The sequence below is a fragment of the Thamnophis elegans genome, chromosome 3, assembly GCF_009769535.1.
Source record: "Thamnophis elegans isolate rThaEle1 chromosome 3, rThaEle1.pri, whole genome shotgun sequence".
Taxonomy (NCBI): domain Eukaryota; kingdom Metazoa; phylum Chordata; class Lepidosauria; order Squamata; family Colubridae; genus Thamnophis; species Thamnophis elegans.
The window spans coordinates 23,070,967-23,098,898 of record NC_045543.1 but is presented as its reverse complement, the minus strand read 5'-3'; the positions used below and the strand labels follow the sequence as shown (position 1 = coordinate 23,098,898).

The 27,932-nt window shown below is 37.7% G+C and overlaps 1 protein-coding gene across 1 annotated transcript in view; it reads right to left on the bottom strand.

Moving 5' to 3' along the window:
* The window catches only part of MACROD2 (mono-ADP ribosylhydrolase 2), a 1,066,625-nt gene that overhangs the window by 1,034,325 nt on the left and 4,368 nt on the right, over positions 1-27,932 (bottom strand). The window contains exons 2-3 of the mRNA XM_032212948.1: positions 26,225-26,341; positions 7,580-7,687 (exon numbers count right to left, since the gene is read on the bottom strand). Coding sequence (XP_032068839.1) covers positions 7,580-7,687; positions 26,225-26,341 — 225 coding nt within the window. The remainder of the gene's footprint in view (positions 1-7,579; positions 7,688-26,224; positions 26,342-27,932) is intronic.

Genomic DNA, 27,932 nt, shown 5'->3' with positions numbered 1-27,932 from the left:
CAATTATCATCCAAGTAGCCGCTTACATATTACCATGTGAGCATAGGCACCTTTCTTTCTAGAATAGGGCTGTCAAACTCCCGGCCCATGTGTTGCCCACGCCCAATTTAGTGAAGGGGGGGAAAGTCCCGATATGTCACATGATGCAACTGTGATGATGTGAGTTTGGCACCTCTGTTCTAGAAGGTCCAAGATTAAAACAGGGTAATTTTATACTCAGTAATCAAGTAGGCAACCAATATGCCTTCCTGCAGTTTCTAGTAAAGAGATACTCATCTGTTTACTCATACTTCTTATCTGTTGTCTTCACTGATTTAAAAGTACCCTTTGTTTCAATTCCTAGAGAAGCATTCTGGTAGAAGCTGTTTCATTCCTCTAAAATGGAGGTTTCTTATCTAACTAGGATGTTGCATGAAAACACCATGACACAAAGTGGACATGATAGTAGCAGTCACCTCTCTGAAGAAATCTCAATCCAGAAAGCAATAAAGCAGGATTGTATATCTCCCCACACACACACTTCAACATGTATGTGCATTCAAAAGCTAGTGTCCTAAGGAGGCAAAATGCTACCACTGCTGTCACCAAAATTTAATAATAGATTGCTGGTGCCAATGTTATGGCTGTCCTTTCTCTAACTCAAGTTAGCCTCATAGGAGAGTATGGATCTTAGCAGATAAAGGCACACAATAAACTATTCTAAAACCAAAATTAGAGAACTCTTGAAGGAATTGATGTTCTGCAATGCCAACCACACATCAAAGGAGAAGAATAATCTCATTGGCTTCATTCTTCAAATATCTTGGTATAGTATTTCAATACTCAAGAGTCTAGTGCAAGCAAATGAAATCATTTCTGATGAGGCTAACAATAGCATTAAGTCATACTGGTCCTTTTTTATACTAGAGGAGACAAGAACATGCCTGTGGCTATAAAACTGTTTAAAGCTAAACCTATTTCCCAGATGTTATATAGCTGTCAGGTATATACATACACAACTTAAAATCCTTAGATATCATTCAGTCCAGATCCTTATCAGTGCTCTTCTGAGTATTTTGCTGAATCAAGAATGTGCAACAATTCATTTGGAAATCAGGATGATACTCCTGGAAACTAAGTCCTACATAGACTGGCTTTATTTTTTACTCAAACTCCATTTTTCTAGTGATGTATTGGTTGCCATGATCCTTCTTAATAATTCTTCCTTTTCCTAGAACAAGTAATATATAGCTCCCTAAGCACAGTCCTCCTGGTCACAGTGAGTCCAAGAAGTAGAAGAGCAATACAGCAGTAGCTACTTGACACAGTTTTCAGGTAGAAGAGGACAAATTAGGAGAGGAGCATCGGGAATTAATAAAGAGGGAACTTTAACCAATTACCTACTCAGTATCACCTGCCTAATGCACTGCAGAGCTTTTTCCCCTAGCGTCCTTTAATGTTTTGCCCTCTGCAATTTTGGAGGAAAGGTGTAATAATATCTCTTTTGCAGAGCAAACCTGGAGAAACCTGAAAGCTTTGTCCATCCACTTCTAACATTTGCTTTTATAGCAATTTGCACCCTCTCGTTATAACTCCACTTACTAATAGTAGTGTCACTCATTCTGAGATGACTTCTTTTGCTTCCTAGTGCTAGACAGCATCCCTAAACATCACTCGGAATGTAGCAAAAACATTTTCAGCCCCTCAGTACTCATACTGTTTCAACCAAGAACACTCGAAAAAACCTCTAATCCTTTTCAGTATAAATGTGTTATTTATCATATGTGAATAATGTGGTGAAGAACAAAAATTTAAGACCACACGTAGTTGGTTTTTCTGTCTACGCCAATTTAAAATCAAGAATGATTACTTTTCAAAGGCATCCTCCCAATATAGCATTTCCTTTTGTGGCACTGCTGCAATATTTAAATAGATTGGTTTAGTCTAATATTGTTGGGCGTGCTTCTGAATTAATTTCCTTCTGGAAAGCAACAAGTAGACAATTTTAACTATATGATAAATTACATTGCCAAATGAAATGGATTAGTAATCAGAGGTAGGCTGTCAGATCAATTTCAGATTTAAATTCCCCTTTTCCCTTCACCTGTTCATTAAGCTTCAGATGCATAGCAATCTTAGTGACTGATTATGCATTAACAAGCTGCTCATACAGGGAGGTGTAACTTAGTAAACAGACCTTACTAACATATTCATTTAAACATAATTCAGAGCTAATATATTCAGTTCACAATTCAACCTATAAACACCCTGTTTCTCCTCTAAAGTTTAATTTTTGACTTGACAGGGAAGTTATAGTTCATACAATTATGATATAACAAACCAGAAACTTTCTAAAGATCAAAGGAAACCAGGGGAAAACTCAAACAATAAAATCTTATGCTCTGTGCAATTTAAAAGAACAACCTATATTTTAATGGGTGTTTCTTATATGATCTTACTCCTGCTCTTTTATTTAAGTTCAGTTTTCAAAAATCTACTGAAATATTGAAAAAATGCAGAAAAGAGCAATTGAGATTATCAAAACGCTGGAGCAAGTCCCTTTTGAAGAAAGAGATGTGGTTTTTTTGCTGGAAATAAGATAAATTATTCATGTTGTGGGGGGGAAATTGGTAGAAAAAGGCTTTCTCTGAAATTATTAGAACATACGATCAAACACTGGAACAGAGTTGTGGAAAACTTAAGATAGATACTTCTTCACATAATGTACAGTAGACAGGACAAGTGGCTATTGTAAGATATAGAGATGGCCACTAAACCTCAGTTTTAAAGAAGTGCTCATATTAACAGATATTAAGAATATAATGTACTATTTCCAGTAACTGAAATAGTCTAACAGCAGGTGGCAGCACCTAACCAGCTTTAACTGATCTTGAAAAAAACTAGGCAGCAGTTACATTAAAAAAAAACTTTATTCTAGAAGTGAACCATGGTGAATCATGCCAGAAAAACTGACAAACTTCTGTTTTCCTTTTTCCAGATCTGGACCATGTCAATCTAGTGATTCTGAGCAGCGGTCCAGCCATTTTCTAGCCCTGAATCATTCATAAGAAGTGGTTTCTAAAGTTCTAATTAGATACCATAAAAGTTTAATAAAAATATGATTGGTCACAGAATCAACCAGATATTTAGACTGGATTTGGCATCTATCGAAATCTTCCCAATGACCTGGGGCATCATCGTAGGATAAAAGCAATTGACTGGTGGTAATTTTGTCTATGCTGATGGTATTCAAGTAGTGCTCATGTTTTTGGGGGGATTGCACCGAAAGCACCTATCACTATGGGTACTATCTTTGCTTTCTTTTCACCTGTCGTCTACTTCTGTTTTCAGGTCTTTGATTTTGGGGATTTTTTTCCAAGTTCTTTATCTTATAGTCTGCTTTCTCCAAGGACTGCCATGTCCACTAACCAGACTTTTGTTTTTGTCTTTCTTATCAATAATTGTTAAGTCTGAGTGCTACGTGACTATTGCGTATCTGTTTGAATTGTAAAGCCCCAAAGCACTTTAGCTTCTTCATTTTCTATTACTTTGGGTATTCTGTGGCCGCCACCAGTTCTTGCTTAAAGGCAAATAGTGTTTCTTGCAGATATTCCAATGTACCATTGTTGCTACTTTGTCATGCCCAGTCAGTCTGTGAAATCTTCTTGCAGCTGATCCACTCTTCAGCTTCTTTGCAGATGCATCCCTTGCTGTCTTCTCAATTTTGGATTTAGCAATAGCAATAGCACTTAAGACTTATATACTGCTTCATAGTGCTTTACAGTGGTTTACAGATTTGGCATATTTCCCCCAACAATCTGGGTCTTCATTTTACTCACCTCGGAAGGATGGAAGACTGAGTCAACCTTGAGCCCGTGAAACTCAAACTGCCAAACGGCTGGCAGCAGCAGTCAACAGAAGTAACCTACAGTACTGCATTCTAACCACTGTACCACCACAGCTCTTTATATGAATTTGTGGTTAAGGCTTTGGTCTTGTGCAGCCAGAATTAGTCCCTTGGTCTCTATTTTCAACTTGCCTGCTCTTAGCCATTGCCAGATCTTGTTATTATGTGCTTTGCCTAATATCTGGAGTAGCACCATGCCCAAGGTCATATAAGTACTCATCTTATTGACATTTAAAAAGCTGCCAAGACTTGACTATTTCAGAAAGTGTTCAGGAACCGATAGAATGGTGGGGTCCCCATCCTGATGTAGGTTAGGTGAGTGTTTTTACTGAGAATGACATTCTTAAATGGAATGGATCTGGATTTAATATTATTGTTTTATATTATGTTATCATTTATTGTTCTCATTTTCTTGTTTACTATACTGCAGTGAATTTTTCTTAGAGTACTGTACAAATTAAGTAGCTTATAAATCTTCAGGAAATACAATAACTAAATTTAAAGTGACAGATTGTCCTTGTTTAACATCTATTCACTTAGCAAACATTCAAAGTTATGACAACACTGAACAAAGAGATTTATAATTAGTTTTCAAAGTTCCAGCTTTGTAGTGCTCCCATGTCACAAAAACAAAATTCAGACACACTCGGACTCACCTGAATTTACAACCATATTTTTTCCACCTTCCTCCCCACTGCATTCCCCACCAGGCCCTGCCCACTGCCACCATATCTTATACAACAGAGGTCCCCAACCCCTGGGCCACAGCCCACTACTGGACCTTTAGTTGTTTGGAACTGATTGTGGAAGTGGTGGGCACGTGCGCACATCCCCACTTGCGCAAGTAATGGGCAAGCATGTGTGCGTATGCTCCATTTGTGCAAGTAATGTGTGTGCTCGCCACTCATACAAATGGAGCTGCACACCTGTTTGCATATTATTCACATAGAACATCCCCTCTCCCCCTCTGCTGATCCCCCTCTGCTGATCCGCAAAGCCAAAAAGGTTGTGGTACTCTGCACTACAACACACACCTCTACTGGATCAGCCAGAGTATTTTTTTTCTCACTGACGTCTTTCACAGCAGTACACCTGGAGCCTCCATTTGCGCCCAACTCAGGATCTCTGTTCATGCCAAAATGGCCTATATTTCATGCAACAATTTTTTACACACTAGCTGGATCTTTCTTTCACGAAACAAAGTCCTGGATAGCACATAGGAAAAGTCTGAATGATGCACAGAAGGCCCAATTGCAGAGGTATAAAAAAGGGAAGTTTTCTTTGCTTCTGTATTTGTGTTAGTTTTTATGTTCTCTTTATTTTTTTAAATAAATTTATATATAAAAAGAGAAAGATAATGAATTAGCTCAGTTTTTCCCAATCTAGTGCCCTCCAGATATATACTGCAAATACATCTAGACAGAGTACCGTATTTTCACGACTATAAGCCGCACTGAAAATCCTAAAATTTGATCCAAAACCGGCAGTGCGGCTTATAACCCGGTGCGCTTTATATGTGGAAAAAGATCTCCCAGCTGCTTTCGTGGCTTCCTGGAGCGCCAAGAACCTTCGCGCTCTTCTCCGCTCCTCGCGACTGCAATAGATGTCCAGAAGCGGCTTTTGGGGCTAATGGGGATTGGATTTCCAGCGAAAAACACTGAGATCGGTGAGTTTGGGGCTGCTGCTGCGACATCCAGGGAGGAGAAACCAAACCGCGGGCCTCTCCCAGCTGCTTTCGCGGCTTCCTGGAGCGCCAAGAACCTTCGCGCTCTTCTCCACACTCTCCTCGGCTCCTCACAACTGCAATAGACGTCCAGAAGCGGCAGGGGCTATCGAGCTGGAAATCCAATCCCCATTAGCCCCAAAAGCCGCTTCTGGACATCTACTGCAGTCGTGAGGAGCGGAGAAGAGCGCGAAGGTTCTTGGTGCTCCAGGAAGCCGCGAAAGCAGCTGGGAGAGGCGCGCGGTTTGGTTTCTCCTCCCTGGATGTCGCAGCAGCAGCCCCAAACTCACCGATCTCAGTGTTTTTCGCATGAGATTGGTGAGTTTGGGGCTGCTGCTGCGACATCCAGGGAGGAGAAACCAAACCGCGCGCCTCTCCCAGCTGCTTTCGCGGCTTCCTGGAGCGCCAAGAACTTTCGCGCTCTTCTCCACACTCTCCTCGGCTCCTCACAACTGCAATAGACGTCCAGAAGCGGCAGGGGCTATCGAGCTGGAAATCCAATCCCCATTAGCCCCAAAAGCCGCTTCTGGACATCTACTGCAGTCACGAGGAGCGGAGAAGAGCGCGAAGGTTCTTGGCGCTCCAGGAAGCCGCGAAAGCAGCTGGGAGAGGCGCGCGGTTTGGTTTCTCCTCCCTGGATGTCGCAGCAGCAGCCCCAAACTCACCGATCTCAGTGTTTTTCGCATGAGATCGGTGAGTTTGGGGCTGCTGCTGCGACATACAGGGAGGAGAAACCAAGCCGTGCGCCTCTCCCAGCTGCTTTCGCGGCTTCCTGGAGCGCCAAGAACCTTCGCGCTCTTCTCCGCTCCTCGCGACTGCAACAGATGTCCAGAAGCGTCGGGAAACGTGCGGCTTATAACCCAGTGCGCTTTATATGTGGAAAAAGTTTGAAAAATTAACGTTAATTGATACTGCGGCTTATAATCCGGTGCGGCTTTTGGTCGTGAAAATACGGTACCTGAAATTTCAAATTCTGGTTTGATACTGAATACAGCATAAGATTAACTATCTTTGACCATCATTACTTTAATATCAGTTCATAACTACAGTGATAATAACAGAACCAAATCTTCGGATAAATTAGTTGCATCTTCTGGAGTGCAAGACACATATGCAAGGCATTTCTTGCATATAATTTTGGAATATGAGGAAATTTTTACAAAATCTTTTAAAAATAAGAAATTTGAGAAACTGTAAAATCATCTGCAACCAAAATTCAAGCCACAATTCTGGGAAAAAGAAAGATCTAATAGTAAGAACAAAAAATATTGCAAACTAATATATATTTATTTAAATAAATATAGCCACATAAAGATAATGAATGCTGTCCACTTTGTAGGAATCCTTTCCATATTTAAAAAAAAAACTCATTTATCCCATTCATAATATATCTCAACCACACAAAAATCATTCTGACGGTTCCTGATAGAAAGCTCAGTAAAATTTGAAAAGAAGGATACATTTCATTGTAATGCATTAGTTCATTACTCAACTGACCAGCAGACATTAAATTAAAATTAAGCATTCAACAAAACAAGACATTCATCTATTTTATAAGGCCACAAATTTGAATTTCCTTGGATATACCTGACAATAGAGAATGTTACTAGCATAGCAATAGTACTTCGATTTATATACCGCTTCACAGTGCTGTACAGCCTTCTCTAAGCCGTTTACAGAGTCAGCCTATTGCCCCCAGCAATCTGGGTCCTTATTTTACCCACCTCAGAAGGATGGAAGGCTGAGTCAACCTTGAGCCTGGTGAGATTTGATCTGCCAAATTGCAGGCTATCAGCAGAAGTAGCCTGTAGTACTGCACTCTAACCAGTGCACCATCGCGGCTCAATATTCTTAGCATCAACTAAGGCCACTTCCCCGCCCCACACGCATTATTGTGGAAATTTCCAGAAGTTTGTTAAAACACTCAACTAAGAAACTAAATATGACATGAAAAGTATTATAAAACTTACCAGCATTAACTATGGCATCAATCTCAAGCACTGTGATATCACCTCTGTATAGGGAAACTTTTTCACTAAGACTTTTCTGCAGCAATAAAGCTTCATTTGTGTTTTCTTCTGTAAAGAAATAGAAAAGTATTTATGGAATGGTAGCCATCCCCTTATGTTGGAAAATGAAAAAAAAAAAAGCCAATTTACCTACTATCAGTTTAGTACCACAAACATTAGAATAAATATTACAAATATATATATATATATATATATATATATATATATATATATATATATATATATATATATATATATATATATATATATATATATAAATAATATTATAAATAATAATATATAAATATATATATATATAAATAAATAAATAAATTTGCATACTCAAATACTTAATATATACAAATATAAATATAAACTATGCCATATGAGTTTCAATGTACAAAGCAGTTCAACCCCAACATGTATTTATTGCAGGGACATGCAGTCAGGGGAAGCCGGGGAGGCAGGGCCTCATCACTGTCATCATGAAAAGAGGAAAAAAAAAGGAAAGGAAAAAGGCTGAGGTAGTTGCTGCCAGAGTCACAGTGAATGACTCTGCTTAGTCCTTAACTGCAGGAGGAGGCGAGAGAACCACATGCCTCCTTTAGTCTACCTTTATGATCACTTGAGCAGAGTTAAGCAAGGGTTAAAAGGCGAAAAATTTATTATGCAAAGGAGGCACGTGGTTCTCTCGCCTCCTCCTGCAGAGGGCACTTTTTTTAGAGGCTTTTTTTAAACAGTTAAGCAGAGTCATCCATTGGAGGCTCTGGCAGCAGCAGCTCTTGCCTTTTTCTTTTTACATTTTTTACATTTTCATCATGGCAGACAAGAGCACAGTTGAAATCATCTGTGACACAGCTGGAAAAGGTATGTGGGTCGGAGGGAGGGGGAAGTAATTCAAAATTAATGTAATTTGTAAGTAATTGTATTATTGTAAGTAGTGTGTGTGTGTGTGTGTGTGTGTGTGTGTGCGCCTCGGGCGAAAGAAAGCACTTTAATCTCTCCTCTTCTACCGGCACGCACCCCACTGAAAGCGCTGAGCTCTGCTGCGGGTGAAAGAAAACGCTTTAATCAGTGGGGTGCCAGGGGAGAGGACTGCCTCACCAGCCATAAACTTCACCGCACGTCACTGATTTATTGCTTATGTTCACCTTTTTGTTTCCGTTTACGAAACCTAAAAGGATACAAGTAGTCCTCAAGTTATAATGACAATTGAGCTCAAAGTTTTTGTTGTTAACCAAGGCAGTTTTTGAGTTTGCCCTATTTAACAACCTTTCGGCCACAGTTGTTTAACCAATCTCTATGGTTGTTAAGTGAATTATATGGCCATTATACAAATCTTCCCCCACTAATGTTGCTTATCAGAATCCAGCTGAGAAGTTTACAAACTGTGGTCTCAGAACAGTGCAACTGTCATAAATACATACCAGTTGCCAAGCACCTGAAATTTGATCATGACCATGCAACAGTCATAAGTATGAAAACTGGTCATAAGTCACTTTTTTCAGTGCTTTTATAACTTTGAACAATCTTAAATCAATGCTTGTAAGTTGAGGACTACCTGTATAACAAAATTAATGATTGATTTTTTCTCTAAAACACACTAGCAGTAGCCATCTCAGAAAGAAAACAGCATTAGAACTCCACGTGCAATTCCTTATACCAATTGTGTCTTTTCCTGCAATTATGTGTGGCCAACCATATAATTGGGGGGGGAGGAGAGATACAATAATTGCTTTAAGGAACTACACACCAATACCATAATCATGTTCTCATATACTCCACAATATGGTACCTTTTGGCTTTCAAATTCAAAGGACTACATGGAATAGCTAGGATCATAAAAATCAGCTTTTTAAGCATAATTGTGCCTTGTCTGGATTTTGGGGAAAAAAATATTTGGTCTTCTATTTCAGAACAGTACTATGTAAGCAGTATATACAACAAACGTATAAATGTATTTGTATGTTTGTATTATGTCATGTGTTTTATAGGTCATTAGATTTTTAGTAAAACAATCAAACAGGAAATCAAAAAGCCTTTATTTGACTATGAAATCTGTAACTTGTATAGTTTTTTACTTGGCTAACAAAGCAGAAGATAATCTCCAAAATGATGATATGGTGTGCTTGATTTTATCAAGTGAAAAAATACTGGCCTGGCAAAGTATTTAATTAGCCCATTTCCGCCCTATAGAGCTCCAATTGTACTGATTAAGATTGCAGTGTGAATTAGTTGTGGTCTGTTCCACAAATGATGTCTTTGCACAGTGCCACAACACATATTTAACGTTCTTGTGCATTCAAATCATCTTCAAAGCTTCACAGATGTATTACTGAATGATAGGTCTTTTTTTATCTCTGGCCTATCCACCTTACAATAAAAATCCTAATTATTGAATCAAACAATTAATGTTTTCCCCAGACTCTTAATTACTCACCAAGCCTTATAACTGCAATTTCCAATTGGCCATTTTATTACCTCTGTGATCATGTTGCAAATTTCTTTGCGAGAGCTCATTGAAACTAGCATTAGATAAGAATACAAACTTCTCCAGAGATAAAGGAATGCTCCATGAGGGAAATGTAACAAAGCAAGATTGCTGTGTCTTATTCTTCTGTGTCCCCCAGAAGCCATGAATAACCTGAGAATTCCATTTCCTGTACTTATTCTATAACTTTTGAAAAGGGATTGCCTAGCACATAGCTGTCAAACTCCCGGCCCATGGGCCGGATACGTCACACACTGCCCATACCCATGGGCAAGTTTAGCAAAGAAGAAAAAAGTCCCATGATAATGCCATGATAACGCGGGTTTGACACCCCTGACCTAGCAGGAGAGGTATGCATACAATAAGTGCATCTTATACCATCACCTTTGAAAAACTAAGCAAACATTAAGTACTTATTTATAAAAGCAATGAAAATGCAATCCTTTTTGTATTTAGAATTTAACATCATACACTACTGAATTCTCTTATTAAAAGTAGCCAAAGGGTTATCATCTCTGTATTACCCAGAAAAGAACAGCAACCAAACCCAAAACAAGCTATCCGGTTCCCTACAATGTGCTAATGGGACCAGTATCTACAATAATGGTATTTTGCAAGACTTCCAACATTAAAGTTTAAGCAAATCTTAGCCATTCCATTCAGAAAATTTACATGCAGCATTCAATGCACAGTTTTGAAGCAAATAATTGTGCAGGTTATATAATGTGCAAGACTAGGTGTGTATTTGAAAAACATTACAGCTGTTATATAAAACACAATTATTCCTACCAGCTAAGAAGTTGATGTTAACACATCCAATTGGTAACTCAAACCTTAATACACAATATCACAATCTGATTGGTAGCAGTACAAATACCACAGCTCCCCAGGAAATTACTGACAGAGTTGTTACATCAGTATTTGTTTATACAGTTATTTTTGTGCTGGTGATTTTCTATGAGAACACAATACTAAATCATATGACAGCAGGCCAATAATATAAGACATTTTCCATCTATTTTATTATAAAATATAGAAAGTTAATTATGATCACAGGCACAATTGTAGCATAAATAGATTCATCAAGTTTATTAATAACAAAACCCTTTCAGGACCAAAATGGATATGCTACAGACTCCAAAGTATACCACCAGAGGGAGTATTAATCAAGACGATAAACATTTGTGCTCGAAAATTAGTACATTTTAAATCTTATTGATTCATAAAAAAGCATAAGTATAATCGAAAAACAAACTAAAGTATGGCTTTGCGTTTCAGCAAATGAACTAGCTGTCCAAGTATGGAAACACGCTTTGGAATTCCTGATATTCTAGATTTATTAAAACTGTGTCCATCTGTCAAACAACTTCTAGTAGAATACTTCATTTTCTACAAGTTTAATAAATGAGTCTCCTCTTGTTCAATGGAGTGTACAACTATACAACTTTAGATGAAATAAAAAGGATTTAAATATATGTATACAAATAAATATATGTATACTTTGGCTCCCGTTACTTGTCCCAGCTTCTGCCACCTAGCAGTTCAAAAGCATGTAAAAATGCAAGTAGAAAAATAGGAACCACTTTTGGTGGAAAGCAGAGATGGGTTCCTACCGGTTCGGACCGGTTCAGCCGAGTAGGTAATAACTTAGCCAGCCATGCCCTTGAACTGGTTCTATCTTGTTTTTTGCTTCTGCGCATACGTTCCGTGGGCCTTTGGCATTTAGTCATGCCAGCCACATAACCACGGAGATGTCTTCGGACAGTGCTGGCTCTTCGGCTTTGAAATGGAGATGAGCACCACCCCCTAGAGTCAGGAACGACTAGAACATATATGCGAGGGGAACTTTACCTTTACCTTTATACTTTGGTCTAATGATTAAAGGACCAGAGTAGGAACCTGGAGACTGTATGTTCTAGTCCCCAACCCCCACATAGCCATAAAAGCCAGCTGGGTGACCTTGGGCCAGTCACTCTCTCTAAGCCCATGGTCAGGCTCAGGTGGCAAGCCAGTCAATCAATTCCTAGTACAACCAAATGGATAAGCACTGAGTTAATGGGAGGCAGAAGGGGGGAGGGAGGAAATTGGTCCCTGCAGGAAAACATTAGGAAAAATATTTCTTGAAAAATATTACCTTCTCACCCGTATGGGTGGCCTGTGTCTTCCTCAATTTCGGGTCCTCTACCATAGGGCCTTGGAGTTTGAGGGTTCTGTGCAGTATCTTAGCTATTCCTAGCATTGTACTCTTCTGGACAAAGAGTTCTGATGTTTTTCTTGGAATCTGTTAGAGTCACTTTCCCTATTTAGTCACAACCCCAAATGCTTCTACCCCTATTCCTATCCCAGCCCATGGCTGCCAGCATGATTAAAGAGCAAACAAGCTTATTCTCATAAAATCACTGCCTCTGTACTCGGTGGGGGTGAGGGCTGGAGATAAAAAAGCACAGGGTAGACAGGAACACCATGTACTGACTGTAATGATGATCATTTGACTGTAGGATGCTGCAGAGGTAACAAATGATCATAAATTGACTTGTAACATTATTTTTCCAGCACCATCATAACTTCAAACAGTTGCTGAACAAGCAAAGCAAAGATTACCTATATTTTGTTCACCAACGCTGGTAAAAGATTTTCAGCCCTTAGGACAAGCTTTTAACCTGAACAAATCTATGGTGCACAACATAATAAAGAATGCTAGTAACATTTATGGTAATACATACTCATAACTATGCATATGAGAAATCTAGCTGTAAAAACAATTGAAGGAAAATGCTTTCACTATACATAGGACAGCAGACAAGGAAGGAAATGTGTTTGATCAACTGATAGTGCTTAAGAATAAAGCTTTAAAAATTCAGAACCAGGTGTGGCAATGCACCTGAGTTACAAAATTTGACACCCTATCCATCAACCCATTTTTTCCACTTTTTTTTTTTTTTTGCTTTATTTACTTTATGTAAGATTTTTAGAGAATCCAGCACAGAGTGAAGAAAATCTGTACAGGTAATTGCTCTGATTATAGCAGCAATTGTGACCAGAATTTAGGTTGCGCCCCAAAACACCTTTGCAGCTTTTAAAGTAAGAAGTATATTAGAGATAAGAAATTATAAGTAAACATAAATGGTTAACTTACCATGAAGTAACTAGCACTTTCTCAAAAGGATTGTAAAATAAAATCAAGAGAAGATTAGACAATAGAAGATACTTTTCAAAGGTTTCCTTATTCTGCACGTACTCTACCTTAACTTGCTTGTATATCTATCTGGAATGAGCTAACACTTATCCCAATGAATAGCTTTTGATTCGCAAACTGTATGTCTCTATAAACTGCTCAAGGATGAGCGGTATTCAAGGATGCTCATCATGGGTGTCTTCACAATTCCTTCTATTCATAATATTTAATATCAAATTGTTGGAATATCAACAGAAAAGCAACCCCATTTTTCAAATGTTAAGAACCCTGTATCACAAAGTATAATCCTTGAGGACACAGAGAAGGCCATATTTCTGTGCATTATACTCACACCCCTTATTAGTTGAAAACCAATTGTCTATCACTGAATCAAATTAATACAATGAAATCTTTAATCTCTGTAATATTACATAAGAACTCTATTATGCCGCTCGCATTCTTCATTCATGATAGCAATAGAACTGTGTCTTAACATCACCTGCTTGTTTTAATAAAATGATAGTTATACATTCTCCAATTGTTAGCATGTTCTGAGATGAATTTTGCTACCAACAAATCATTGCAAAGATTGAAGCTATAAAAGATCCTGTCTATAGGTGAAAAACAATAACAGAAACTAAGTAATAACATATCATATCATTCTTTGTTCTTTGGGCCTGGCAGGAAACATCTTGTGCAAAGCTATCAGCAAATATTCAGTACAAAAATATCTACCAATACAGCTATAACAATGCAATGTAATCCTGAACAGTTTGTGAGAAAATTTATCCTTTGGTGCATACTGCTGTCTTCATCTTTATAATCAACTGAATACTACCTAATGGAGCCCATTTTCCCATTTGAATGGTTTTTATGATTTTATTTTTAATGAAGTTATGTGTAAAAGAATGTTACAGTTCTAAGTAGAGTGACATACAACACATTCACAAAATAAAAATATGATAGCAGCTAAACAAACTGAAATGTCTATAATCTAATTAAAATTCCTAATTAAATAAACATGATATTATTTAATTAAGATCCTTTATTATAAAAATGGGGAAGGGAGGGGAAGGGGAAGGAAGGGAAGGAGAGAGAGAGAGAGAGAGAGTTGGGAAAGCTCAAGAAGTGTCAGCTTAGCTATCTTCATTTTCTAACTACTACTAGAATACACCATTTCCCCAATGAGAAGTTAAATTGCTACTGTTAGGTATTTGCTAATCTGCTGAACTATTATTTCAAACAGAGAAACCGTCAACCTATATTCACAGCAATTACATTAATGAACATTAATTATGGTCATTTGATGCTAGAGTTAAATATATAATTAAGAAAAGATAAAGTAAAAATAATTGTTACTAGGCATGACACAAAAATGACCCAATAGCATGTATGCTGGGAGCTGGGGAGGCAGAAGAGAAGCCATAGCAGATTTTGATGCAAGCACTATTGAAGGGAGCATACTGGAATTTTAATAATTTCTTTTCTTAAGCCTCATGAAATTAATTTTTATTCCTTAGCAGTTTATGCAGTATCTGCAAAGAAGAATTCACCTTCTGATACCTTTAATCAGTACAAGTAAGGCAGCAAGAATATTAACTAGAATAATCCATCATAGCACTTATTATACCTGATAACATTATGGCCTCCAATTCACCCCCCAGCCAAAATGACAGTATTAACTTATGAAGCTGTTCATAACTTAGTGGCTCAGTATCTACAATGATGTTCCTACTGAAACTATTGTCAAGTACCAATATGCAGATGATATTCAGTAGCATTTTTCATCTCTGAGTCAACGAGAGACATAGTTGAAGTTTGCCTCAATGCCTGTTAACATGGACTGGAGGGGAATTAACCAACATAAACTCAATCCCAACATTACTGATTGATACTGCAAGCGAAGCCTTCCAGTTTCAGAAATACTCCATCATGTCCATTGGACAGTTTGGTTTGGTTTTGGTTTTATTGGACTTATATGCCGCCCTTCTCCCAAAGGACTCGGGCGGCATACAACATAAAAACACATATGACGAAAGTTAAAAAAGATTAAATAGGAAATCCAATAACCTTCAATTGACAATTTACACCAAATTTAGGATTAAATTAAAATTGACAATTTAAAATTAATAATTTATTTTATTCTATTCAGGCCAGGCCGGCTTGCTGAAAAAGCCAACGGAAGGACCGGAGGTCGGGGGTTATGTGAAGCTCCAGGGGCAGCTCATTCCAAAGGGAAGACGCTCCCAGAGAGAAGGCTCTCCCCCTGGGGGTCGCCGGCCGATACTGCCTGGCCGACAGCACCCTGAGGAGGCCAACTCTGTGGGATCGTACTGGACGGTGGGAGGCTACCGGTGGCAGTAGGCAGTACCCTGGGCCTAAGCCATGGAGCAAGTACCCTGGGCCTAAGACATGGAGCGCTTTAAAGATCATAATTAATACCTTGAATCGCACCCGGAAAACAACCAGCAACCAGTGCAGGCCGCCTAAAAGGGGTTTAACATGGGAGCACCTAGGTACTCCCATGACAACCCATGCGGCCGCATTCTGGACCACCTGGAGTCTCCAGGTGCTCTTCAAGGGCAGCCCCATGTAGAGAGCATTACAGTAGTCCAGGCGGGAAAGGACGAGAGTGTTAGTGACTGTGCACAGGGCATCCCGATCCAGGAAGGGGTGCAACTGGCATATCAGGCGAACCTGGTAAAAGGCCCCCCTGGTCACAGCCGTAAGATGCTCTTCTACACTAAGTCACGTATCAAGGAGGACTCCCAGATTGCGGGCCCTCCCTTTATCTTCCTCATAAAAAGCTAGTTCATAAATAAGTGTCCTCTTAGACTCACAGATCTGACTTGAAGAGCAGGTGACAGCTATGGCTAAGACGGCCTTTCAAAAGATCTGTTTTGTGTATTGTTATGAATTATGGCCTATCCTGGATCAGGAGGCTTTGCTAACTGCCACTTATGGCTCAGTTGTTTCAAATCTGGATTACTACAATGTGTTCCACAAGGTTGCCTTTGAAGGGCATCCAGAAACTACAACCAGTCGGGAATTCAGAGGCTTGAGCAATTAAAGATATTGTTCCATCTGCTTATGTAACAAACACCTCTGCTACAAGAGCAGTACTTGCTGCCTGTTGGTTTCCAATGCAATATGAATGCTGATTGTCATCATTAAATAATTCCATGGCTTTCATGGCATATCTATAGGCTCACCTTTCCCCTATTAATTTGTTAAGATTTGGAAGACAAACCTCTCTCTGGGTTCCATTTCAAGAGAATGACATTTTCAGGAATCCCAGTGAAAGGCTATTTCTGAGATAGCATTCCCCCAAAGAGTCCCATCCTGTCAGCTTTTTTGTGGAACCTAGCTGTCTCAATAGGCCTTTGGGAGGTGGAAGGGAGCCATTATAAAGCCACATGATAAGAAGAGTTTTATGATTGTCCCAAAGTGCATGAGATGTTGATTACCCCATTATTACATGGTATAGGTTGTTCTCAACTTATAAGCATTCATTTAATGATCAATCTAAGTTACAATAGTATTGAAAAAAGTTATGACTTATGACCAATTTTCACACTTAGTTCCCGCATTCTCAAGCTAACATAACTAAAAATCAGGTGCTTGAGAACTGGCATGTATTTATGAAAGTTTACACTGTCCTGGAGTCATTTGTAACCTTCCCAGCCAGCTACGGACAAGCAAAGTCAATTGGGAAAGCCAGAATCACTTAACAACTGCATTGTTCATTTAGCAACTGCAGTGATTTGTGTAATAACCGTGGCAAAAATGATCATAAAATGGGGCAAACTTAACAGCCTTGCACAGCAACAGAAATTTTGGGCTCAGAAATTGTAGTCGCAAATTGAGGACTACCTGTAATGCATACTGTATATTCTTATATTTAATTTTGATCTTATTGTTTGGAGGTGCTTAGAAACAAGCATATAAAAGCAGCATATACACCTAAAATAATAATAATAAAATCATCAGAGGCATTTTTCAAAGGTCTATAATACTTTTAATAATTTAAAATGTGTTAATTTAATCCATTATTAAACTGAAATCAAATATTAAAGTAATATTCTTTATTACATTTAAGTTCATAATTTAACTGTCATGCTAGAGTTTTTAAATTAACTTTCTGCTGTTTGAATACTATTTTTATGTTACTGATATCTAGCAAATAATTTACTAAGTTTCTAGTTAATTTTTTACATTGTGATTTCAAAATATTTAAATTGCAAACACTTTGTTTTAAAGTGTAGACCTCAACTGTTTAAAATATAAGAATAAATTGTAACAGAGTATATTTTGAAGCTACAGATGCATTCCAAAGTTTGAAATCATTTGTTTGGGAGTTTTTTGTCCACTTTCTTACTTCAATGCATTGGTCTAAAAAAAAAAAGCATGTGAAAAATAATTAAGTTAAATGAAACAGATTAATTAGATATATCTATGACTAGCCATTTGTCCACTCTTTACAAATGACTTGGGGACATTCTGGAGCAAGGACAAGATTAAAATTGTTGGTTTCTACATGAGCCTGAAAATTATGTCGAGTGTTTAAATGAATCAACTAATTAGACTTAGAGTAATTTTATTGTCACTTTGAATGTACACTAATAGGCATACATTAAAATGAAATTGTTTTGCATATAGCTCTCAAAGGGTCTCCACCTCCAATATACACTACATAAACATGACAAAATAAATAAATACAAAATTATGCATACACCAACATATATTATATAACACGGAGAAACAACACAGTCTAGTTCAGATGTACACATGTACATGGGCGAGAAAAACTAAACTTGTGAGTTCACTAGGTGGATGGCATAGGAAACAAAGCTGTTACCGAATCTGGTAGTCTTGCTAGAAATACTTTGAAACCTCCTCCCAGAGGGGAGCAACAGAAACAGACTGTGAAGTGGATGTGTGGGGTCTCTAACAATGCTTCAAGCTCTAAGCACGTAGCACTTTTAAGCAGCATCTTGAATACCAGGAAAGTGAACTTCCTACGGTCTTCTCCGCTGTCCTTACCACTCTCTGAATAGAGTTTCTCTTATGAACTAATTCAATACTCAAAGCTGCCATAGTCCCCTACTTATGAACAAAATTGGGGCCAGAATTTCCATTGCTAAGTGAGATAGTCCTTGAGCCATTTTTGTTGTAAGCAAATCACTGCAGTTATTAAGTGACTCACCTCATTAAGTGAATCCAACTTCCCTTCTGACTACTTGTTGGAAACTGACAAGAAAATGGCAATCACATGACTCCAGGACACTACAGCTATCATAAATACATGCTGGTTGCAAGCACTCACATTTTGATCATGGGATGGTGGGGATGCTGCAGCGGTCATAAGCATGAGGACCAGTCATAAGCCACTTTTTTCAATGCCATTGTAACTTCAAACATCACTAAATGAATTCTTGTAAATCAAGCACTACCTGATCTTTTTTCACCCTCATACATATGCCTGAATGACATAGCTGGCAATCAAAATGACTTTAGCCCATTAAGCAATCCCCAACCTTTCCGGCTCTATGGACCAGCAGTGGTGGCGGGCGGTGCCAGCAGGAGGCAGTAGGGAGGAGATAGTTTCACACGTGCAACCTAATCCTGCACATATGCAAATGGAATTTTGCACACTCGCCCACAACTTGCACGGCCTGGTTCCCAAGAGGCCACAGACTTGTAGCAGGCCAGAGAATGGGGATTGGGAAATCCTGCTTTAAGACAATTTCAAAAATCACAGTGGAACGTAAGCAAAAAGTACCTGATGCACAAATATAGTCAAGGAGCCTGTGCCAATGGAACTATACATCAGAGGGTTTCTTCTCTGCAAGTAATAATGCTGTACCTTCCGACAACTGGCTGCTCACTGACATCAATACAACTTTAGAGAGGGAAAGGTTTCTCACTACCACTGGCATGGTAAGTCTACCCAAGTGTAATGTCAGAAAAGGTTCTTTTCTTTTCAAAATCCCCACTCACTTTTTCAGGCTCAAAAACATATGCTTCAAGCTTCCATGCTCTTAAGAAGTAAGGCGCACATGATATGGCACAGTAGGAGCTAAAAATTGAGGGAAACAGCAGTCGTCAACGTAAATGAAGGATTAGCAAGCACTGGAGGCTACATTTCTTTAGTTGCATTGGCAGCATAGAGTTTGTCACACCAGGGTTCTGTCTACCCTGATATGTGAAGAATGCCTGCAGGTATCATCACTCCCGCTCTGTCACTTTTGTTTCAAGTGAAAGAAAGGCAGCATTCTGTAGTAAGGGAAAAGATAAAGAGGTTCCCACATATCTTAAAATGAGTTTTTATGCAGTTTAATTGTGTTAGAAGTGATCTCCTACTCAAAAAAACAAAGCAAAAACAACCTTCTATTTAAGTTAATCCATGGTACTTCACTGTCTATTTAGGATTACTCCAGTTTAATGTTTCAGTCAAGCTGCACTTACAATACTGTCCCTACTATTTCAGTGCCTCAGGCATTAAATCCTGGATGATTTTAGTAATAAAAATGCATACTATACTTTTATAGAGTGGCAAGTAGAAGCCATATTGAATGCATGCATACTTACCATAGTTCCCTTTACTGAAAAATTAGGTTCCAGGTACTGAAAAATGTTATTAATGGAGAAAAATACCTATTTGGAACGAGCTCCCCGTGGAGATTCGGACCCTCGCCACCCTTCAGGCCTTCCGGACAGCCGTTAAGGCCTGGCTGTCCCAGCAAGCCTGGGGTTGAGTTCCCCCCCCCCTACTCGAATTTGTTGTGCTTGCTGTGCTTTTTTAAATTGTTGTATTACTCTCCTGTTTGTCTTACTTTCTGTATTTGTTTTCCCCTTCCCCTGGTTTTTGTTCAGCCGCCCTGAGTCCCTTCGGGGAATAGGGCGGCTTACAAATCGAATAAATACCAAAATACCCAATACCAATATTTGGAACAGCAACCAAAATATTTCCATTCCTAAGGGACTCAAGCTCTAAAATTTGAAAATTCAAGCCTTTCAAAAAAATATTGGCTCTATTCCAGCGGTTCTCAACCTGTGGGGTCGCGACCCCTTTGGGGGTCAAACGATCCTTTCATAGGGGTCGCCTAAGACCATCGGAAAACACCTATTTTTGATGGTCTTAGTAACCGAGACACCGCTCCTCTATGGTTGGGAGTCACCACAACATGAGGAACTGTATTAAAGGGTCGCATCATTGGGAAGGTTGAGAACCACTGCTCTATTCTGTGATTAATTTGTAATTTTCAGCCCATGGCTCAATCCCAGTCTTAATTCCTATCCATTACTGCTGTTTTAGACAGTTTTTCTAGGGAAGTTACACTATCAGTGTTCATATTGCTCACCTTCATATGAATGCATTATTATAAACTTGGTAAACTTGATAATCTAGGATACATCTTCTCACAATAAATATAAATCACAATAATGACCCCACAATGCCCCCCAAAACTGAGGGTTCTAAATTTCACTCCCAAAGTTGTATCACACAATAAAATCCAAAACAGGGAAGAGAGAAAAAGTTGCTATCCAGAGTATGCTTTACCAGCATATATTCTTTCTGAAAAACAAGTTAACTAATCCTGCCAACCCCTGTGTTGAGACACCCAGGTTAATCTTTCATCTTTTCAGAATATTCTTTGCATAAAAGTTTATTTTGCTTCTGATCAACTTCCTTGAGGTTGAGAATTGGTGCCATCTAGGGGTGAAATTCAGCAGGTTCTGACAGGTTCTGGAGAACCGGTAGCGGAAATTTTGAGTAGTTCGGAGAACTGGCAAATACCACCTCTGACTGGCCCCAGAGTGGGTTGGGAATGAGGATTTTGCAGTATCCTTCCCCTGCCACGCCCACCCAGCCATGCCCACAGAACCAGTAGTAAAAAAATTGAATTTCACCACTGGTACCATCATATAATTCTGACAAGTTAAGGAAAGCATTCAAAAGACATGTGTTAAGTAGAGTGACTTAGAAGAAAGACAGAGTAATGGTTATATTCTGAACAAGATTAGAACAAAAAGAAAGAGTTGTAAAGGAGCAAATTACAGCTATAGGATTGGATGATATCCTATAGCAATCATTCTAAAGCTAAATCGATTTGAAAGTAGTCATTATCCAAATTGGAGATATCAGAATATTACACCCATTCCTCACTTAAGTGACTATTCACAAATGCAACAGAAATAAAAACTTTACTTTCCAAACAACCAATGGAATTATGACTAAATTTCAGACATCTAACAACACACATAGGAGTAAGATCAATGATACTATGATATTACAAGAGAGATTTTCCGGTAATCCTTGATTTACAACCATAATGGAGGCTGCCCATTATGGCAGTAAATAGTGATGGTCAAAAGGCAGATAATCATATGAGCGACCTGATTTTATGTCATTTTGTACAGTGACCATTAAGCAAATCACCATGGTCATTAAGTGAATCAATAGTCATTAAGTGAATGCCATAATCATTAAGCAAACCCATTATTTGCTATTGGATGTTCTTCCTAAAGACCAGAAATAAATGCACAGTTTTGGCAAAAACATAGTAAATCGCAGTCATGTAACCATGAGATGCTGCAAACAGCTGTAAATCCAGGCTGGTTGCCAAGCACCTGCAATGGAGTCTCATAATGTGTGTGGGGATGGGGGGAGAGAAGGTGGCCATCAGGAGTGGATCAGAAGTACCTTTTGCAGGGTCCATTTTAACTTTAAAAAGTCACTATGACAACTATTCATCAGAACTACCTGTAGCTGAAAGAAATTGCAGAAGCCAGTGATCTTTGTAGCATCTCTTTTTCACATGTTCACTTAGTGACCATTTTGCTTAATGACCTAATTGACAGAACAGAACAAGGATTGGGTGTATATACACTATTCTGAGTTCCATTATGGAGAAAAAAAAAGAATGATGTGTTGTAAATTTGATAAAACACAGTGGGTTTTCTGGAAAATTGACATGATCAGAGTGGGATGGATCTCATTTAAATAAAACACATCAAGATTTAGAAGCCTGAGCATAGCATAAAGCACTTGGATGGAGACTCTCTAGCTGACTCTTCATACATACAACATTTTAAGAGATAAACAGTAGTTTATCAATCACATTCACTATTAGCATATTGAATGAATTTAAGACATAATAGTTTGTTTTGGTTTAGAACACTGAACACAGCTTCGTGATATTTGGTCTGACCTATGAGTTCAACATTTGAAGGGCAAAAACTACACAGCTCTCAACTTAAACAATGTCCACATATTGCACAGGAAAACATGAACAAAGCTGTCTGCCTCTATGACCTACAAATATCACTGTTCATTTACTGTGGGCAGTAACTGTCATATCTTCACCACGTATCTAAACAACCGTGCACAAAGAAAACCGCTCAAAGCAAAGTTTGTACATTCCAGGATTAAAAGGATGGGGGGAAATGCTGATAGTTCAGAGAAAGCTAAGATGACAGAAGTTGGCTTTAAGCTAGAACCTAGCTGTTTAAAATCTGGACAAAAAGATCTAGTATTAGGGGGAAGCACACAAATATTAAAAATACCTGTCAACAATTTTTGGAGTAAAAAAAATATTAAAATGGGAGTGGGGAGAGAAAAATAAGTCTTCTCAACTAAAGACTTGCTGTTTTGAGAAGCACCTGTCAGGAAGGAATAGAAAGTCTTCATATAATTACTCTACCGTTTTACATGCAGATTGTAAACATGTAGACCTGTGCATGTCTACGGAGTTTCTCAGTCGTCTAGGTCATAATTGTCTCAAAGGTGCTTTTTCTAAAGGCAACTAGACTGAAAAAGAAGTTTTGATTCTCATCCAAGTTGTGATTGGATAGCGGAGGGAAGACTTGTACTATGTCTTTTCATGTAAGGAAACTGAAGCATGTCAAGTAGCCCTCAATTCCAGAACTAAAAAAATAGCAATTAACAAAATTTATCTGTATTATTTAGCTGGATTCACACATCAAAATAAGCCATAGCACAGCTTGTTTAGTTTTGATTAAGTATGATATGTAAATCCATATATGGCCTAACATTGTATGCAAATCAAGCCAGTATGGACTGTTACACTACGTTTTACAACATGACTTAGTATGGTTAGTATTGCATCTTTACCACTTTCTTTGACCTCTGGTCTTCTCCATTAGTGGCCACATAGAGTATTAGTAGCAATAACTAAGTACTGTTGCTAGGTTACTGCCATATCAACATTAGATCATCATGAGAAACCAAAAGAGGTTACTATATTCACTAGAAAAACACCAAACTGTTTAAAAAGAACACTTATTTCCAGACTTATTTTTACTCTTCCCAAATACTACTGAAATTGCAGAAGCCACTAAAGTCAATGACTATGATCAGTTAACCAGAATTCAAAAAGTAATTAGGCACTTGTCCTGAAGAGGCTAAAAAGAAGAAAGGATAGATTATCTTTAAATAGCAATGACAGCGTTAGCATTATTCTCTCTATTTATTCAAGTAATGACAAAATCTTTTTGGTTCTATTTTCAGTTTATTTTTGACTATCATGCTGTAAGATACTAGGTTGATAAGCATTGATAGCAAATACACTAATGTGACATTTCCACAGGATGGAGCAATAATTCAGCTTTTGAATAATTATTGCTTCTTTTCCACTCGAATCTTAATCTGCAATTCTTGTCAATACTTAATGAACTTTAAAATCTATATCTGTATCTAGATATCTGGTTCTATCTATCTATTTATCTATTTATCTATTTATCATCTATCTATCTATCTATCTATCTATCTATCTATCTATCTATCTATCTATCTATCTATCTATCTATCTATTATATCTATCCAGGGGGGAGTAGTCTTTCCAATAAAGGAGAATATTTGTAGCTCAGGGTTGGCATAAGGGGTCCTTAGTGCTCTCCGAGCTTGCTTGTTTTCTTGCAGACGTTTCATTATCCAAACTCAGTAACATGATGTTATGTGATGTTACCTAGTTTGAGTAATGAAAAATCTACAAGAAAACGAGCAAGCTCAGAGAACATCAAGAACCTCTCAAAGCAAGTCCTTGCTGGGAAAAAAATGGCAGTAAAATGGTGATTATTTTAATTTTCTAAACAGGAATTTCTTTACTGAATTTTGTGATTGTGAGCATCTTATATTATATGTATTTATTAAATTTATTCACCAGCCATCTCATTCTGCAAAGCGACTCTGGGAAACTAGTAATATTCATTAAAGTGATGCAGTATGGTAAACTGCTTTTACTCTATTGCCAACAATACAACAAGGATGTGTCCATCTGGTTATAAGGCTTGAACATTACTCAGAGGACTTATTCAGCTGAAATATAGAATTCTCCAGCAAGTATTAACTTGTTTCCTAATGAGAACTGCTTGTCCTGGGCATCTATCTATAATAATAGAGCATAAATAGAACTTATGCTTCTCTAGAGTAATCTTCTTTAATTATAATTTTCTGGAATGCAAGATTGATATCAAAATTGTAGGTCCTTGAATGCACTAAATCTGCAGAGTCCAACATGGATGCATAGACATCTTGCTTGCTAAGTCTCATCCCTCTTGATTGTTTTATGGCTTGCCAAGTATCATCACAACCATAATGCTTTAAGTATGCACTCTAACCCATAAGATAGCAAACACCTATATAGTCAAAGATAAAATAAAACAAATTGTTCATAAATACTACAGTATGTCAGATATTGAGTCATTTGCAATTTTGTCTGTTGTCTGCTATTTCCTACAGCTATTTTACTCTAGGTTATTTTTAAAAGTTTTTGATTAACTTAAGTATAAAAACAAGAAGATTTAGATTTGATTAAAAAAAGGTACTATATAGAGAAAGTAGAATGTACTATATACAGCATAATTACTCACTATATCCCATCTAAAAATTATATACACCATCCTAATTGAGACTCTTACAGAACATTAACAATTGTATATAAAATTAATCAAAACCCTAACAAGACAGACCCCAGTGACAATCCGGGCAATAAGATATAATGTGTGTTTTGGCACTTAATTGTACTTTTAGAGTTGCATAAACAAGGATATATTATTAAAAAAGAAAAAGGTGAATCAGTGTACTAGCGCTAACAAAAGTTAGCATTACAAGAACAAGCAGTAGCAAATTTGCAGATATACTCCCTGTCCCGACATAAAAGCAACATATGTGCTATCATTTCATTGTTTATTAGTTGAGACCACTTCATAAACATGGTTTTATTTCATAGCTGCCAATATTTGGTTGTAATCACAGTTAGTCATAGTTATTCACACCTCTGTCCACCAGCTGCCAACCCACCACTCTTATATTTTAAGTAAAAAATGCAAAGCAAAGCACCAGCAGCATTATTTTTTATTTCCAGGAATGTTACTATGCTTCAAATGGATATAAAAAGCCTTCTTAGAAAATAAAGAGATCAATGAATAAAAATTAGCTTTGTTTCTTTGGTTGGAAATATGCCGCCTGCCTAGAAAGTACTCGAAGGAAAACAAGAATATTCTGTTGGCAACAGATGGAAGTGATGGTAAGAGTCGTTTTGGTAAGCTGGATATATCCTTCACAATAGTTCTTTTAAAACTTATCAAGATTTCATAGCAGTTGTTTTGTGAGAGCACCCACAAAATTCCCGAAGTACCAAATATATGAATAAAATTAGGGATTCCTACACTACAGTAAATTGTTAAGTTAAAAAAAAACCTATTACATCTGTTTAAGGTAAGTAGCTCTATGATGTTTAACTTCACAAGACAGCTTTTGTCATCTTGGTGCCCTCAAGATGTATTGGATTAGAATTTCTTCCACCAGCCACCTGTGAATTATGAGATGTTTGATCAAATACACCTAGAAGCCAGTACATTGGGTGAAGCTGTTTAAAACCATAAGGGCAGATAAAAATTTAATAAGAAGACTTACCATCACTTTGGGCTTGGCTTTTCATTTCTTCCTTCCATGTTGGAATATCTTTCAAGGGTACATAATCCCGTACATATTCTTTACGTCTCTCTTCCAATGTCATTTTCAACAAACGTTCTATCAGAAAGCACATGAATATGTTTTAGCAAAATTATGAAGCAGATCCATGTGTAGCATGAATCAATTATGGAGTTCTAATACAAGTATTTGAGGAATTTATGTAGACTAAGATCAGATTTCAAGGAGATTCAACTAATTTCTTTACTCAGCCTAATTACTAAGACTTGGAGTGAGCCAAAACTTCAACAACTCAGATATGATTTCAGAAGCTCAATAAATTGTACTTTAAGTACTTTAAGCCTAAATCCATCTGAGAAAGTTTAGGGATGAGAGCAACATTTAGTTCTTAAGAAAGATTGCATTTATTCTGTTTATATATCCTTTTTTGGTATTTTATATTACAGTTTGTAGGCCACTGTTTGATCTTGGCAGATTGATTAGTTTACATGTTATTGTTCTATAGCAGATAACTCAATTTTTAAATTATATAAATTATTCTAAGCCATTTAAGCATGGTAATCTTCACTCCTCACTTGAATTTCCACCAAGAGATACTTCTTGATATTATGGTTAACAAATCCCACAAGCTATTACATCATGTTACAACTTGAAACAGTTTTTGAAATTATTTCATTAATGGTTATTTCATAATTTAGAACTTATCTTCCATTGGCATTAGGCATTTAAATATTTGTCTCAAAAATAGCATATAGTACATACATTAGTGACACCACCACCACCACTGTATCAAAGTGATTAAAGACATGTGTAGCACTTAGGGAATTGATAAAATACAAAAGCTACCATTTGAGTCATCAGTGACAATCATCTACCTGGAAGTAGCCATGGAAGCATAAATACTGTTTATCTGCACCGGCAGTTCCATTTCTAGCATTAATAATAAAGGGCAGATATGATATTGTTGCCATTACAGAAACTTGGTGGGATGAAACCCACAATTGGAACATACAGTAGAAGGATTTCAATTATTTAAAAGAAATAGACCAAATAAAAGAGGAGGTGGAGTTGCAGAAATAACTACATCTCTACAGAAATAGAGCACAACAATGATGAGAACTATCTTGAATGCATTTGGGTCAATATTAAAGGAGGGGGAGACATTGCCATAGGTCTATACTATAGGCCCCACAACCAAGCAGAGGAAGTCAATGAACTTTTTGCTACTCAGCTAACTAGGTATGTAGGAAGCACACCACAATAGTAATGGGGGATTTTAACTACCCTGACATCAAATGGGAAACAAACTATGTACCAAGTGGAAGATCCAACAGGTTCCTAACAAACCTAGCAGACAACTTTGTTTCCCAAAAGGTAGAGAAGGGAACAAGGGGATCGGCCATATTGGACTATATTCTCACTAACAGAGAGGAAATGATAGAAGGTGTTGAAGCTACAGGAACCTCGGGGGCAAGCGATCATGCAATACTGGAATAACTTTATGCAAACACAAGTAATAGAACAAAGTCAAACTAGAGTATTGGACTTTAAGAGAGCTAATTTCAATAAACTTAGAGAGAGCTTCGGAAGGATTCCATGGATGAGAATCCTCAAGGGGAAAACAACTCAAGAAGTTTGGGAAATTTTGAAAAATGAGTTTATAAAAACCCAGTCTAGCACAATACCAATG